At 41.6% G+C, this 13,042-nt stretch overlaps 1 protein-coding gene across 2 annotated transcripts in view; it reads right to left on the reverse strand.

The window, feature by feature from the left end:
• The window catches only part of cep57 (centrosomal protein 57), a 32,754-nt gene extending 22,893 nt beyond the window's left edge, over positions 1-9,861 (reverse strand). Inside the window, exons 1-5 of one of the 2 annotated variants that reach the window (XM_033022377.1) lie at positions 9,665-9,738; positions 9,312-9,498; positions 6,722-6,884; positions 4,052-4,231; positions 1,042-1,163 (exon numbers count right to left, since the gene is read on the reverse strand). In XM_033022377.1, the coding sequence (XP_032878268.1) occupies positions 1,042-1,163; positions 4,052-4,231; positions 6,722-6,845 (426 nt within the window). In that variant the 5' untranslated portion in view covers positions 6,846-6,884; positions 9,312-9,498; positions 9,665-9,738. Of the gene's footprint in view, positions 1-1,041; positions 1,164-4,051; positions 4,232-6,721; positions 6,885-9,311; positions 9,499-9,664 lie in introns of both variants that reach the window. The other variant, XM_033022376.1, reaches the window with a different exon arrangement.
• Between the last annotated feature and the right edge of the window lie 3,181 nt (positions 9,862-13,042).

Raw genomic sequence — 13,042 nt, forward strand, 5'->3', positions numbered from 1 at the left:
TCTCAAATGGGGGTACGTGTACCCCTGGGGGTGCGTGAAGGCACTCCAGGGGGTACGTGAGATTTTAAAATATAGGCCTACATATATGTAGGCCTATATTTTTGCGCTGGTTAGGGGGTACTTGGCTGAAAAAAAATTTCACAGGTGGTACATCACTGAAAAAAGGTTGAGAACCACTGCTTTAGGGAATACAATTTTGTGTATTACCTCCTTATGAATTTATAGGAATAAAGGAGTAATTATTCTGTCCCATCCCTTGTCAGGTAATTATGACTAATCTGCTTCTCAACTCCATCTTCCCATCTTGATTCTGCAATCCCTAACAACGACTAACCACAATCTCGCAATTTTGGTTTTGAAAACTTTCAAATTACATAACTTCAAAAACTAAACAAAATATTCCTGATTTCAAAAGTCAGGTATCAGCCATGAACAGTGTAGATCTAATTTTAAGATAGTTTTCTCTTTTTCTGGCCACCATCGATTCTTTTTTGGAAACTTCCAAAATGTAATTAAATCCATTTACCCACTATAAATCTAGTAAATCATGTATTAGGTGCGATACCCATCACAGGAATTTTGTTGGGCAAAATACATTGTGCTGGAATAATTATGCGGGTCAGGCACCATCTGCGGAGGGAAGGGACAGGTGATGTTTTGAGTCAGGACCCTTTTTCAGTATGCACTTAATTAAATGGAAAATTCATACTCTCACATATATTCACACACTGGGTTGAGGCAAATTTGATAGTGGCATCTAAGAGACTTTTGGATTAGAATATGGATATGCAGGGAATGGAGGGGTATGGATTATTTGCAGGCAGAAAAGAGATGGTCTTGGAATTATGTTCGGCACAGACTGTATGTACCAAAGGGCCCGTTCTTGCGCCAAACTGTTCTATGTTCTATGTGAAAAATAATAACTAATAAAATAACAAATTTCTAAAATCATGTACGAAGTGATAGAAGCAGACATGAATCTATGACTGGGATATTTTCTTTCACATATTCACACCCACTTGACAACTTTATCAGCATTACCTGTCTTTGCAACATTGCTCCTCGTTCCATTTCAGCTGTGTGGACCATTTTTCTCATGTATTCTAGTTGTTTTTCCAGAATGTTACAACGAGACTCAGCTGCTGACAACTGAGAGGCCAAGGCTGGAAATTAACCAAAATAATCAAATATAACTGATAATTATTTGCTTTGCTATGAAGAGTAACTACTTTAACAAGTAGGTAATTCTCACAAGCCCACTTTCAAATGTCAGAATGGAGTTCTGTAAACAATATATGGAGAGTAAATTAAAATGCTGACACAGGGACATTTTCAGAATGCATGCCATTTATAATCAGCAATTCTAAGAATTTAAATATGTCTGTCATCATATCATTGAGCAGATGTATATTTCTCAATAACATTTAAAATTGTACAAAACTAGTTGGTTATGCTTTTGCTTAACCTGCAAACGATTGATTGGCAAACAATTAATGAGTTCCCAACTGGGTATCACCTCTGCACAATATGCAAAATTAGCTGTTTGCCATATTTAACGTTATTCACGTTTAAAACAAAAAAAAAAAAAATTCACTTGACCTGCCCGTCACCAGCGTTCCACTTCACAATCACGTCACAATGGGATCCCGAATTTCATTTACATTTTAAAAAAAACAACGCCCCCACTTGCCGTCTTTACTTGACTGGCGTCACAAAGAACACCCCATGGGTCCTCAGCGCTGCCTTTGCATAATTTCAGTTGTACAGAGCCCTAGTAAGACCACACCTGGAGTATTGTGTGCAGTTGTAGTCTCCAAATTTGAGGAAGGATACTATTGCTATTGAGGGAGTGCAGCGTAGGTTCACAAGGCTAATTCCTGGGATGACGGAACTGTCATATGTTGATAGAATGGAGTGGCTGGGGTTGTATACTCTGGAATTTAGAAGGATGACGGCAGGAAATATGTTTCCGATGTTAGGGGAATCCAGAACCAGGGGCCACAGTTTAAGAATAAGGGGTAGGCCATTTAGAACGGAGATGAGGAAGAATGCTTTCACCTAGAGAGTTGTGAATCTGTGGAATTCTCTGCCTCAGAAGGCAGTGGAGGCCAATTCTCTGGATGCTTTCAAGAGAGAGTTAGAGTTCTTAAAGATAGCGGAGTCAGGGGATATGGGGAGAAGGCAGGAACAGGGCACTGATTGTGGACGATCAGCCATGATGATATTGAATGGCGGTGCTGGCTCGAAGGGCCGAATGGCTAACTGTTGCAGCTATTGTCTATTGTAACTCCAGCACTATGTGTCCTCCCGTTTTAGACTGGTGCAGAACATTAAGTCACATGGGATCGAGAGTGTGTTGGTAAGATGGATGGAAAATTGGCTTGGTCCTACAAGACACAGAGCAGTGATGGTCCTTTGATTGTACGACTGTGGCCAGTGGTGTTCCACCAGGATCGATTTTGGTGCCTCTGTGGTTTGACTGACACACACTAAATCTGGATGGAAATGTAGGTGGGCTGATCAGTGTGCTTGCAGATTAGACAGAAATTGGCAGAGTTGTAGATGGCAAGATTTGTCAAATGACACTGAAGAATATATAGATCAGTTGAAGATTTAGGTAAAGAAATTTCAGACAGAGTTTAATCCAGACTAGTCTGAGATATTGCAATTTGGGAGGTCAAACGCAAGAGAAAAGTGCATGGTAAATGACAGAACCCTTGCAAGCATTAATGTCTAGGGGTATCTTGAGATAAAGTACAAAGAAAGTAATATCACAAGTACAGAAAATAGTGAAGGTGGCATAAGGCATGCTATCCTTCAATAGTTGGGAAATTGAGGACAAAAGTCAGGAAGTCATGTGTAGGAAAGAACTGCAGATGTTGGTTTAAATCGAAGGTAGACGCAAAATACTGGAGTAACTCAGCAGGATAGGGAGCATCTCTGGAGAGAAGGAATGGGTGACATTGCGGGTCAAGACCCTTCTTCAGACCGAAGTCATGTTGCATATGTGTGAAACTTTAGTTATTCCACATTTGAATGCAGTTCTAGTCAGCACACCACAGGAAGGATGTGGAGGCTTCAGAGAAGGTGCAGAAAAGGTTCACCAGGATGTTGGCTGGATAGGAGAGTATTAACTATCAAGAGGATTTAGATAATCCTGCAGTATCCGAGGCCGAAGGGGACCTGACAGAAGTATATATAATTATGAGAGGCATAGATAGGGAAAATTGGGTCTTTTGCTCAGGCCAAATATCATAGGGCAAATGTTTAAGGTGACAGGAGAGAATGTTTAAAGAAGATTTGCAAAGCAGGTTTTTTTAAATCTGCACAGAGGGGTACATGCCTGGAATGTGCTGTCATAGTAGTACAAGTAGTTACAATAATAATGTTGCAGAAGCAGACACATAAATATGGAGGGAATATAGGATACAGGCAATGTGCAGGAAGATGGGATAAGATAGATTGACATCATAGTTGGCACAGACATGGTGGGCTGAAAGTTGTTGTTCCCGTGTAGTACTGTTCCATGTAACTGACGTATTCAATTAAGCTACCTGAAGTTACATTTGTATCAGAGCAGGATTTTCCAAAAAGACCAGTTAAACCATACAAGATAGCAAGGGCATACAAATACTTCCCTTGCAGCCAGAGTGGTTTGCAAGCACAATGCAAAAACCTCTCAAAATTCTTGTCAACTCCGTTGCAAAGGATACTAGATATTAACTTGGTAATATTTCTCTGGTCACCGCAGTCATTCATCTCTCGAGCTCAACTAACTTCTACTAAAGAGGAGATAGTTGAGAGCTTCAAGTTTCTAGATATAAATGTCATCAACAATTTGGCCTGGTCCAATCACATTGGTGCTACAGTCAAGAAAGCTTACCACCAGTTCCATTTTGTCAGTTTCTCACAGCATCTCAGTACATGTGACAGTAATAAACCATTACCTACGCACGCTGAGACTGGATGCACAAGTATTATTGAGGGAAAATATTAAATTCCAAGCACAAATGTTTGCAAATGTTAGAACAGAAAACAAATTTCAACAAACCTTGATTATGTTGTGCAACTTCTGGCTGTGCACTGTTGCATCCTTGTTGGCTCTTATCTAAGATTTTTTTGTATTCTGCTGTTTCCTTAGAGATTCGTTTCAAGTTTTCCTCTGCCTGCATTCGTTCGAGCTCCAACCTCCGAATCTTCTCTTGTAGATTTCGTAACGCCGAAAGAACCGCTAAAATATGTCAAAGTCGGAACAGGAGGATTTGGACTGTAAATCGTGATGAATTCAACCAATAAACTGCAGTTGAATCTAAATTTGTCTAAAATAAAAAAAGGCTGCAAGATATACTTGCTAACTCATAAATATATCTTGTCTAATCTTATTGCTATATTCAGAAGTGCATGCATGCCTTCTGATCATTTCATTTGATCAGATCATTCACCGATGTATTGCACAAATACAAATATTAGGCCTCATCCTTGAATGACATGGGTTTTCTCCAGGCTATCTGGTTTCCTCTCACATTCCAAAGACATGCAGGTTTGTCAGTTAATTGGCTTGGTATAATTGTAAATTGGCCCTGGTGTGCGTGTAGGACTAGCGTTACTGTGCGGGGATCGATGGTCAAGACGGACTTGGTGGGCCTAAGGGCCTGTTTCCACGTTGTATCTCTAAACTAAAAAAAGACTATAGACATGGGAGCCATACAATGCTGGATGTATTTAGATACCGTGATCTTTCTTTTTTAAAACAGTGAAATCATCCCTCAACGTCGAACATTTTAACTGATGTTTTGAATCTATACATTAGTTTGATGGTGTACATGAAGAGCTAAATATCTTTATTTAACTATCCACCCATCCAGCTGACATGTTAGAGTTTGAAAATCCCACACAAGATTCATAATGGGCCTGTTCCACTTAGGCAACTGTTTAGGCGACTGCAGAGGACTATGCATGTTCGCGGGTGGTTGCCGGGGAGTCGCCTTCATGGTCGTGAGGGGTTCCCGCATTCTGGGAACTAGTTGCGACCTCATTATGGTCACCGTGAATATTTCAACATGTTGAAAATTTAGCGGTGACAAGAATGAAGCCGCCATGGAGGGTAGCAAGAATTCTCGAGCCGTAGGTGGGTTGCCAGGAGGTCGAAGATTCTCGGAGGTTCTCGTAAGTTGGAGCCAGTGCTGACCGATGAATTTAATTGTCTCACTGGGAAAAAAAAAGGTAATCAGTGTATCTCTGGCTTCTTAAAAGTAAGTGTGTGTGTGTGTGTGTGTGTGTGTGTGTGTGTGTGTGTGTGTGTGTGTGTGTGTGTGTGTGTGTGTGTGTGTGTGTGTGTGTGTGTGTGTGTGTGTGTGTGTGAGAGAAGGCATATGGTATGCTTGCCTTTATTGGTTGAGGATTTGAATAGAAGAGTCAGGAAGTAATTTTGCAGCTTTTTTTTAACTTTAGAAACATAAATACATAGAAAATAGGTGCAGGAGTAGGCCATTCGGCCCTTCGAGCCTGCACCGCCATTCAATATGATCATGGCTGATCATCCAACTCAGTATCCTGTACCTGCCTTTTCTCCCCTGTTAGGACACATTTGGAGTTCTACATGCAGTTCTGGTCGCCCCAATACAGGAAGGATGTGGTGGCCTTGGAAAGGAAGCAGAGACAGATTGCTAGAACGATGCCTGTATTAGAAGGTTTTTGCTACTAGGAGAGGTTAGCCAGGCTTCGATTGTTTTCTCTGGAACACCTGAAGGTGCAGGGAAGATCCTATAGAGGTATATACAATTATGAGGGGATAGGTAGAGAAGTCAGAACATTTTTTGCAGGATGGAAATATCAAATACTAGGGGGCATAGCTTTAGGATGAGAGGAGCAAAGTTTTTTAAAAAGTTGTGCAGCAAAGTTGTTGCAGATGGTTTTGAGTGCCTGCAACATGCTGGCAGGGGTGGGCATGGAGGCAGATACAATAGTGGTATTTAAGAGACCTTTGAATATGTAAGGAATGGTGGGATATGGATACGGCGTAGGTAAATAAGAGTTGGCATTGGCATCATGATCGGCCCAGACATTGTGCACTGAAGGGCCCTATCCTGTGATGTACTGCTCCATATTCTATCAATTAAGCTAACTGGAACAGGCACACAATAGTGCAGCCTTTTACCCTCAAAGAATTCACAAATTATTATACAATAACCTGAGACATGGAATACATTTCACTGTCATGGAATTCACATGGAAAAAAATGACAAATATTTAGTTTTATTTTCCAAATCCTGCACAAATACAAGGTTTTGCGTTATGGAAAATCACGACAGACTGTTACTTAGGAACAATAAAGCTCTCTGCTAAAAGGTTATCATCTATACTTTTGTTCCAATCTGTTCCTTTACCATAGGTAGTCCTCTAAAGCAATTGCAATCCTCTTGTAACAGGGACAGATGGTACTATCTTGAGCTTAATACTGGATTTGAAACTATGGCACTTTTGACAATAACAATGCAACATTATCTGGATAATACTATCCACCCTAAATTGTCTAATTAAACAACATAAAAGGTGTTCAGATCTACAACTCAAATTATCTACACTGATCAAACATTGAAGTCCTAATCTGATTACATTATTTTCATATCTACTGTGATGTAAATAAATGTAAAGTACAATTTGTGTCAAGTGAAATCGAACAAATGATTTTGTTAATTTTAGTACTATAAGGATTACACACCTCTACTATTACTTTCAGGATATGCAACAACGGATTTATCTGGGTTCCGTCTCAAGTCAGCATTGAGGAAGGGTTTATCCACTGGGTATGCTGTAAATGACGACAAGGACAAGGTGTCCGACATTGGTAATACTTGAAAACTTCCATCCAAACAGGGCTGCAGCTATTGAATAAAATTCCAAATACAACATATTAAGACATTTCTGGAAAATACAAACTGAGTAACTTATGGGCCTGTCCCATTTAGACGATTTTTTAGGCAACTACAGGCGACTAGTTTGTCGCAACATGTTCGCTGGTGGTCGTCAGGAGTAGTCTCCTCGGTCGCGCAAAAAGTCGTAGCATCTTTCTGGTCACCGCTAAATTTTAAACGTTGAAAGTTTTTCGGCAACAGTGGGTTTGACGCCAATGAATGTTGCTTGACTCCTCCTGACGTAGGTGCTGTCGTAGATTGTCGCCAGGATGACATAGGTTGTCGCCGTTTTTTTGGCGACCTGCTACAACTATGACAGTCGCCGGCAGTTGCCATTAAAAAAAAAGTAATAATAAAATAAATAAATAATAATAAAAAGATCGCCGAGTGGGACAGGCCCATTACTGTGTCAAATAAGCCTTGAACATTTGATAATCATTTTTTTTAAATAATATTACTTTGTTGATAATTTATCTGATAACTTTGCTTGGGAATTCCTCTATCCTTGTGCACAATAGTTAATCTGCAGAATTCCATCAATTCTACTTTGAATGCAAGAAATAACAATGTGACAAAGACCAAGTTGCTTGATAAGTTATATTGCAACATTTACAATCAGTGAAGCACTTTCTGAATCCTTCATCTGTCAGTAACTTTCAAAATGAATAATGAACAAAAGATAAGACAGCAGCAGTTACATGTCATTCTTCTCTAAAGCATGTGCACAGAAGAAAGCCATAAAAATATTTACTTCCCAATTTCAGCAAATTGCTTAGAAAGACTTTAAAAGTTACTTAAATTCCAACATATTACACAACACAACAATATAGCAAATACAAATTAATTATATTCAAGCAGAAAAATATTAACTGCATCCACTGGCTGCTCCAGTTTCACTTTCTACCTAATCCCACATGGTGAAATATGATCACAATACAGCCTCCCCTTCTCCAGTTTACAAACACCTGACTTATGTACAGTCCATACACATAGATGTGCGCTTGTGAGACTGTGGTATGGTTTTGTCCGAAGCTGCAGGGATGTTCTGCTGTGTGGCAACTCGGTTTGCAGTCGTGTTTCCGAATTGCAAAGTGTTCAGGTTACATTAAGTTTTCAAGAATGGAATGCAGCCATAACCTGGGAAGGACCTGCATTTAATTCCAGGAACTAAAGCATGCAAATAAATGCTTATGTCAAGACACAAATCATGCATTTACATTGAACTTGTATTGCAAGAATTGTACAGAACCTCAAAGGTACACACAAAATGCTGAAGTAGCTCTGGAGAGAAGCTGGTGGCATTTCGGGTCGAGACTCTTCTTCAGGGTCTGATGTAAACAGCATCTGCAGTTCTTTCCTACACATTTTGTACACAAACTCTCTGTCCTGGACCTCTTCCATTGCCAAAATGAGACCACATGCAAACAAGAGAATCAGCACCTCATATTCCCTTTAAGTAGCTCACAACCTAACAATATGAACATTATATTCTGCAATTTTAGGCAACTGCCTACAAATACCACCTTTTCCAGCTTTCTCCTCCCCCCCTGCCTAACCTGCTCAGTTACTCCAGCACTTTATGTCTTTGTATTGCAGTGATATGCCCTAAAGGCATCAACAAACTGTTGGCATTCTTGCAGCTTACTGACATCCGTATACCATTTACCAAGTTGAACATCTATGTACCTAGTGCTGAAAGGCAGTGTGGGCATCCAGAGATTTACAGGTGCTGCTGCTGGCAGGTCTGCATAAAGTGGCCATCCCATAGCTCTAGACTGTAAACTTTCAAGGAGTGCATTAAGCAGACTGCTATTCACAAATTTCTGACCCTAGAGAGCAAGGATAAGGGGTCTACCAACACTCTGGGAATGTGAAAAACATGTATTTTTGTATTCTTTTTTCAGATCCAAGTGTCAATGGAAGGACCAGCATTCCTCCCTCCCCATTCTTGTTTGCCCTTGGAATCAAGTAGTTTCCAGGGATATTGCAGACATCGCTAAATAATCAATTACACTTGTGAATCTGGAGGTTTATTGGATACTCAGTGCAGATTTCCTCATTGGCTAAGCTTGGAAGCATTCTCGCTTGGAAATAACCAGATCAGAATCATGTCACTGTACACAAACATCAGCAGCACAAGACATATCAGGGAGTAGGCTTCTCAGTCAGAATATACAACAGACACCATTAAACTCCAAATTTTAATAAGATTAGCCAAATGTAAATGAACAGATGAACAGATGCGGAGACAATCAATGTGATGCAAGTGGAAAAAAAGCCATCTTAGTTAAAGATGTAGATACGTAGAATATCAATATATAAACAAATATGGAATTGAGGGACTGTTTATATCTTGGTTATTGAATCAATCTCAAATGTCTCAGGATTTTAACGGACCTTTTTTATAAAATAGGATGACCATCCATTTAGGAACTGTGCAAGTCTACCATTAAAATGAGTTGATTGTAACGATTTGCCATTAAAACCACCGGTCACTGTAACTTTGTGACGTGGAAAAGATGCTGGAATCTGGAATCCAGTATCTGGAACAAAATACTGTAGATGTCAGCGGGCCAAGCAGCATCTGTGGAGGCAAGATGCGTACATCGAGGGACACAAATCCATCAGCAGCGAGAACGCCCGCCCGTATCAACCAGCATCCCTGTTCTTTGGAACCGGAACCATGCTTTAGGCCCCCACCCGCCCCCAAGTCGCCGCCATCGTATCAGCGTATTGAAGGAAACGTTTACCTGCTGACTCCTGTGAACAGCTGCCATTTATTTACCTGCGCGACTCAACGGGCGACCTGACCCTCGAGGCCCGCAGGCGGCAGTGCGCATGCGCGCGTCAAACCGGAACAGCGGCCGGGGCAGGGCGGGAGGGGAGCGCTCACCGTAACAGCCGACAGAAGAGAGGGAGAGGGGAGCGCTCATCGCAGCAGCGACAGAAGAGAGGGGGAGGGAGAGCGCTCACCGCAACAGCCGACAGAAGAGAGGGGGAGGGAGAGCGCTCACCGCAACAGCCGACAGAAGAGAGGGGGAGGGAGAGCGCTCACCGCAACAGCCGACAGAAGAGATGGGGAGGGAGAGCGCTCACCGCAACAGCCGACAGAAGAGAGTGGGAGGGAGAGCGCTCACAGAAACAGCCGACAGAAGAGGGGGAGCGCTCACCGCAACAGCTGACAGAAGAGGGGGGAGGAGGAGCGCTCACCGCAACAGCTGACAGAAGAGGGGGGAGGAGGAGCGCTCACCGCAACAGCTGACAGAAGAGGGGGAGCGGTCACCGTAATAGCCGACAGAGGGATGGAGAGAAGGGAGCGTAGTCACTGCAAACGGTTGTAGAAGAGCCGGGGCTGCTGAAAGTAGGTACCAAGCACAGGGAAGAAGCGCTGGAAGATGGTGGCCTTCAAATGGGGGTGGTTGGGGGAAAGCATCCTGCTTGCCTGCGAGATTTTCACTTAGTGGAACTGCAGGAAAAATGTTCCCGATGTTGGGGGAGTTCAGAACCAGGGGTCACAGTTTAAGAATAAAGGGTAGGCCAGTTAGGACTGAGATGAGGACAAACTTTCTTAACGCAGAGTTGTGAATCTGTGGAATTCTCTGCCACAGAAGGCAGTGGAGGCCAATTTACTGGATGTTTTCAAGAGGGGGTTACATTTAGCTCTTGGGGCTAGCGAAATCAAGGGATATGGGGAAAAAACAGGAAAGAGGTACTGATTTAAATGAACAGCCATGATCATATTGAATGGCAGTGCTGGTTCGAATGGCCTTTTCCTGTACCTATTTTCTATGTTTCTATGCTTGAGTATGTGGCAATAAAACTGGACCACTTGATTTTGAAGCAATCATGCATGGTGGAGGTTTAATGTAGTCATAGAGTGATACAGTGTGAAACAGGCCCTTCGGTGCAACGTGCCCACACCCACCAACAAGTCCCAGCTACACTACCTGCTTTTAAAGGTCCATATCACTCCAAACCTGCCCTATCCATGTATCAGTAACTTTCTTAAATGTTGGGATAGTCCCTGCCTCAACTACCTCCTCTGGCAGCTTGTTCCATATTGTGTGGGAAAAGTTACCTCTTAAAAATACTTCAAACAAAACACATTGAAATACTTCAACAATGCACTAAAACATGATTTTAATACATCAAATTTCAAAAAGTCCCGACCGTGGGGGGCACCCCCGTTCCACACCCTCCCCCCACTCGGTTGCTCCACTCTCTCGCCAGATACCCTCAAGGCCATTGATCAGTGATCGCTAAGCCCCCTCACTTTCAAAAACGCTCTGTGGCCCCTGGTTCAGACGGAGAGCACTGCCAGATGTGAGCGGGGAACTGAGGCCAGTTGTCGGTGATGTCCGAATCCCAATGTTCAGCGCTTCGTGTTTTGGAGTTGGCTAATGTTATTGATTTGTAATTAGCCTGATTTGTAATTAGTTGACAAAACCTTAATTTATTAATTTGGAGTATCCAGGGGGATCGGATAAGTGTAATATTAAAATGATATGCAAGGTGTCAGGCTGTCTATCACAACATACAGCCCCGATAACCCATTATTTCCTTCAGTTAAATATTGGGAAGGTAGCACTATTATCATTTGCCACTCAACTATTATGTTTATTTACCTCACTGACGGGGTGGGAGATTACAACCTTCACGTGGTCCGCCCTGTTTCGACGAATGCAATCAACCTGGCGTGCAGTCAAGTAAGATCAAATAGAACAAGTTGTCCTACAACTTTAGGCTGTGCACGCCATACGCAAGAAGAAGAAGAAGTTCTCACTGACTATTTCTAAACCCACCCCTCCCCAAATTCCTTTGACAACTTGAATAGAAATGTCTCCAATCTCGTTGTTTTATTAATTGAACACTTAGATGAACATCCTCAAGGAGTGTAATCAGATGGAAACTGATTCAGATGCGATGTTTAAGAGCTTGTTCAAAGAAGGGGCATGTTTTAAAGGAGTGACAGAGGAGGTTATTATTTGTCTTTAGTTTTAGCTTGAACAAGGACATCTGAAGATTCAAAGTTTAATATAGTAATTGTACTGATACAGACTCCAACCAACCACGTAATGAACATCGTCCATTCCGGAGGTTTTATTTTTCTGATGCCATTTAAACTTCGCTTGGATTTCAATCAATTCGATGTAAAAGTAATTGAGAATGGGGAGCATTGGAACAAAAATTTGCCCTCGGTACATATTAACTGTAATATAATAATGTATGCATGTTGGTAGGTGCAATCAAAACAAAGATCTTTTTTATCATTGTTGTGTTATGAATACCACAGAAAATATTATGTACTCTCAAGATCACATTTAATAGAATAATATTGCTTAAATATATAGTTATTGGACTTTACATTTCGGAAAAGTCCCAGCTGAGAGGAAGACAGCAAAATACTGAAAATATTGGGGGTGTAAATGACTTCAGGGCAGTTTGTTAGGAAAATGAAGGAAATGGTAACATAATACTTATACACCTGAGAGTATAATTTTATGGATGAGAAATTGTGTTCAACCAATTGATGACCTTTGACAAAATTACTAGCATGTTAGATAACCAGGAAGCTAATGGATGTAACAAATGTTGTTATACAAAATTTGGTCTGTGAAGTGCCCCATAAAAGATTACCACATTAGATAAGCACCTGTGGGCTTGAACCTGGACTAGGTTAAGTCCAGGGGGTCAGATATGGGGCTTTATGTGTGGGCCAGAGGGGCTAGGAGCAAGACCAAGTGTGCATCCAAAGTCAAGGTCTGGAATAGTACTAGGTGTGCAGTCAAAGCTGGGACCAGGGGAGTGTTCAGCACTGGGAACCTAAGCAGTTAAGCAGCTCTGATCAGGGTAGAATAGGGGGCCAGGTATAAGGCTGGACTCAGGGTCAGGAATGAGAGAAGGTATGCAACTGGAGTCAGGGTCAGTAGTACCAGGTGTACAGTGAGACCCAGGTTTGTCAACATGGGCCAAGTGTTTGATTATAATCTGATTTCCATACATGAATATACTAAGATCATTCATGTGCTGCACGTGTTGATCAGAGCCTGGCTCTACTGTGGAATGTAATTATGAATGTAATTTAGCCTAACCTTATTCATAGCTAATCCAATTTAAAGCATAAATAT

This window comes from Amblyraja radiata, chromosome 6 (genome assembly GCF_010909765.2).
Source record: "Amblyraja radiata isolate CabotCenter1 chromosome 6, sAmbRad1.1.pri, whole genome shotgun sequence".
In the NCBI taxonomy this organism is placed as follows: Eukaryota; Metazoa; Chordata; class Chondrichthyes; order Rajiformes; family Rajidae; genus Amblyraja; species Amblyraja radiata.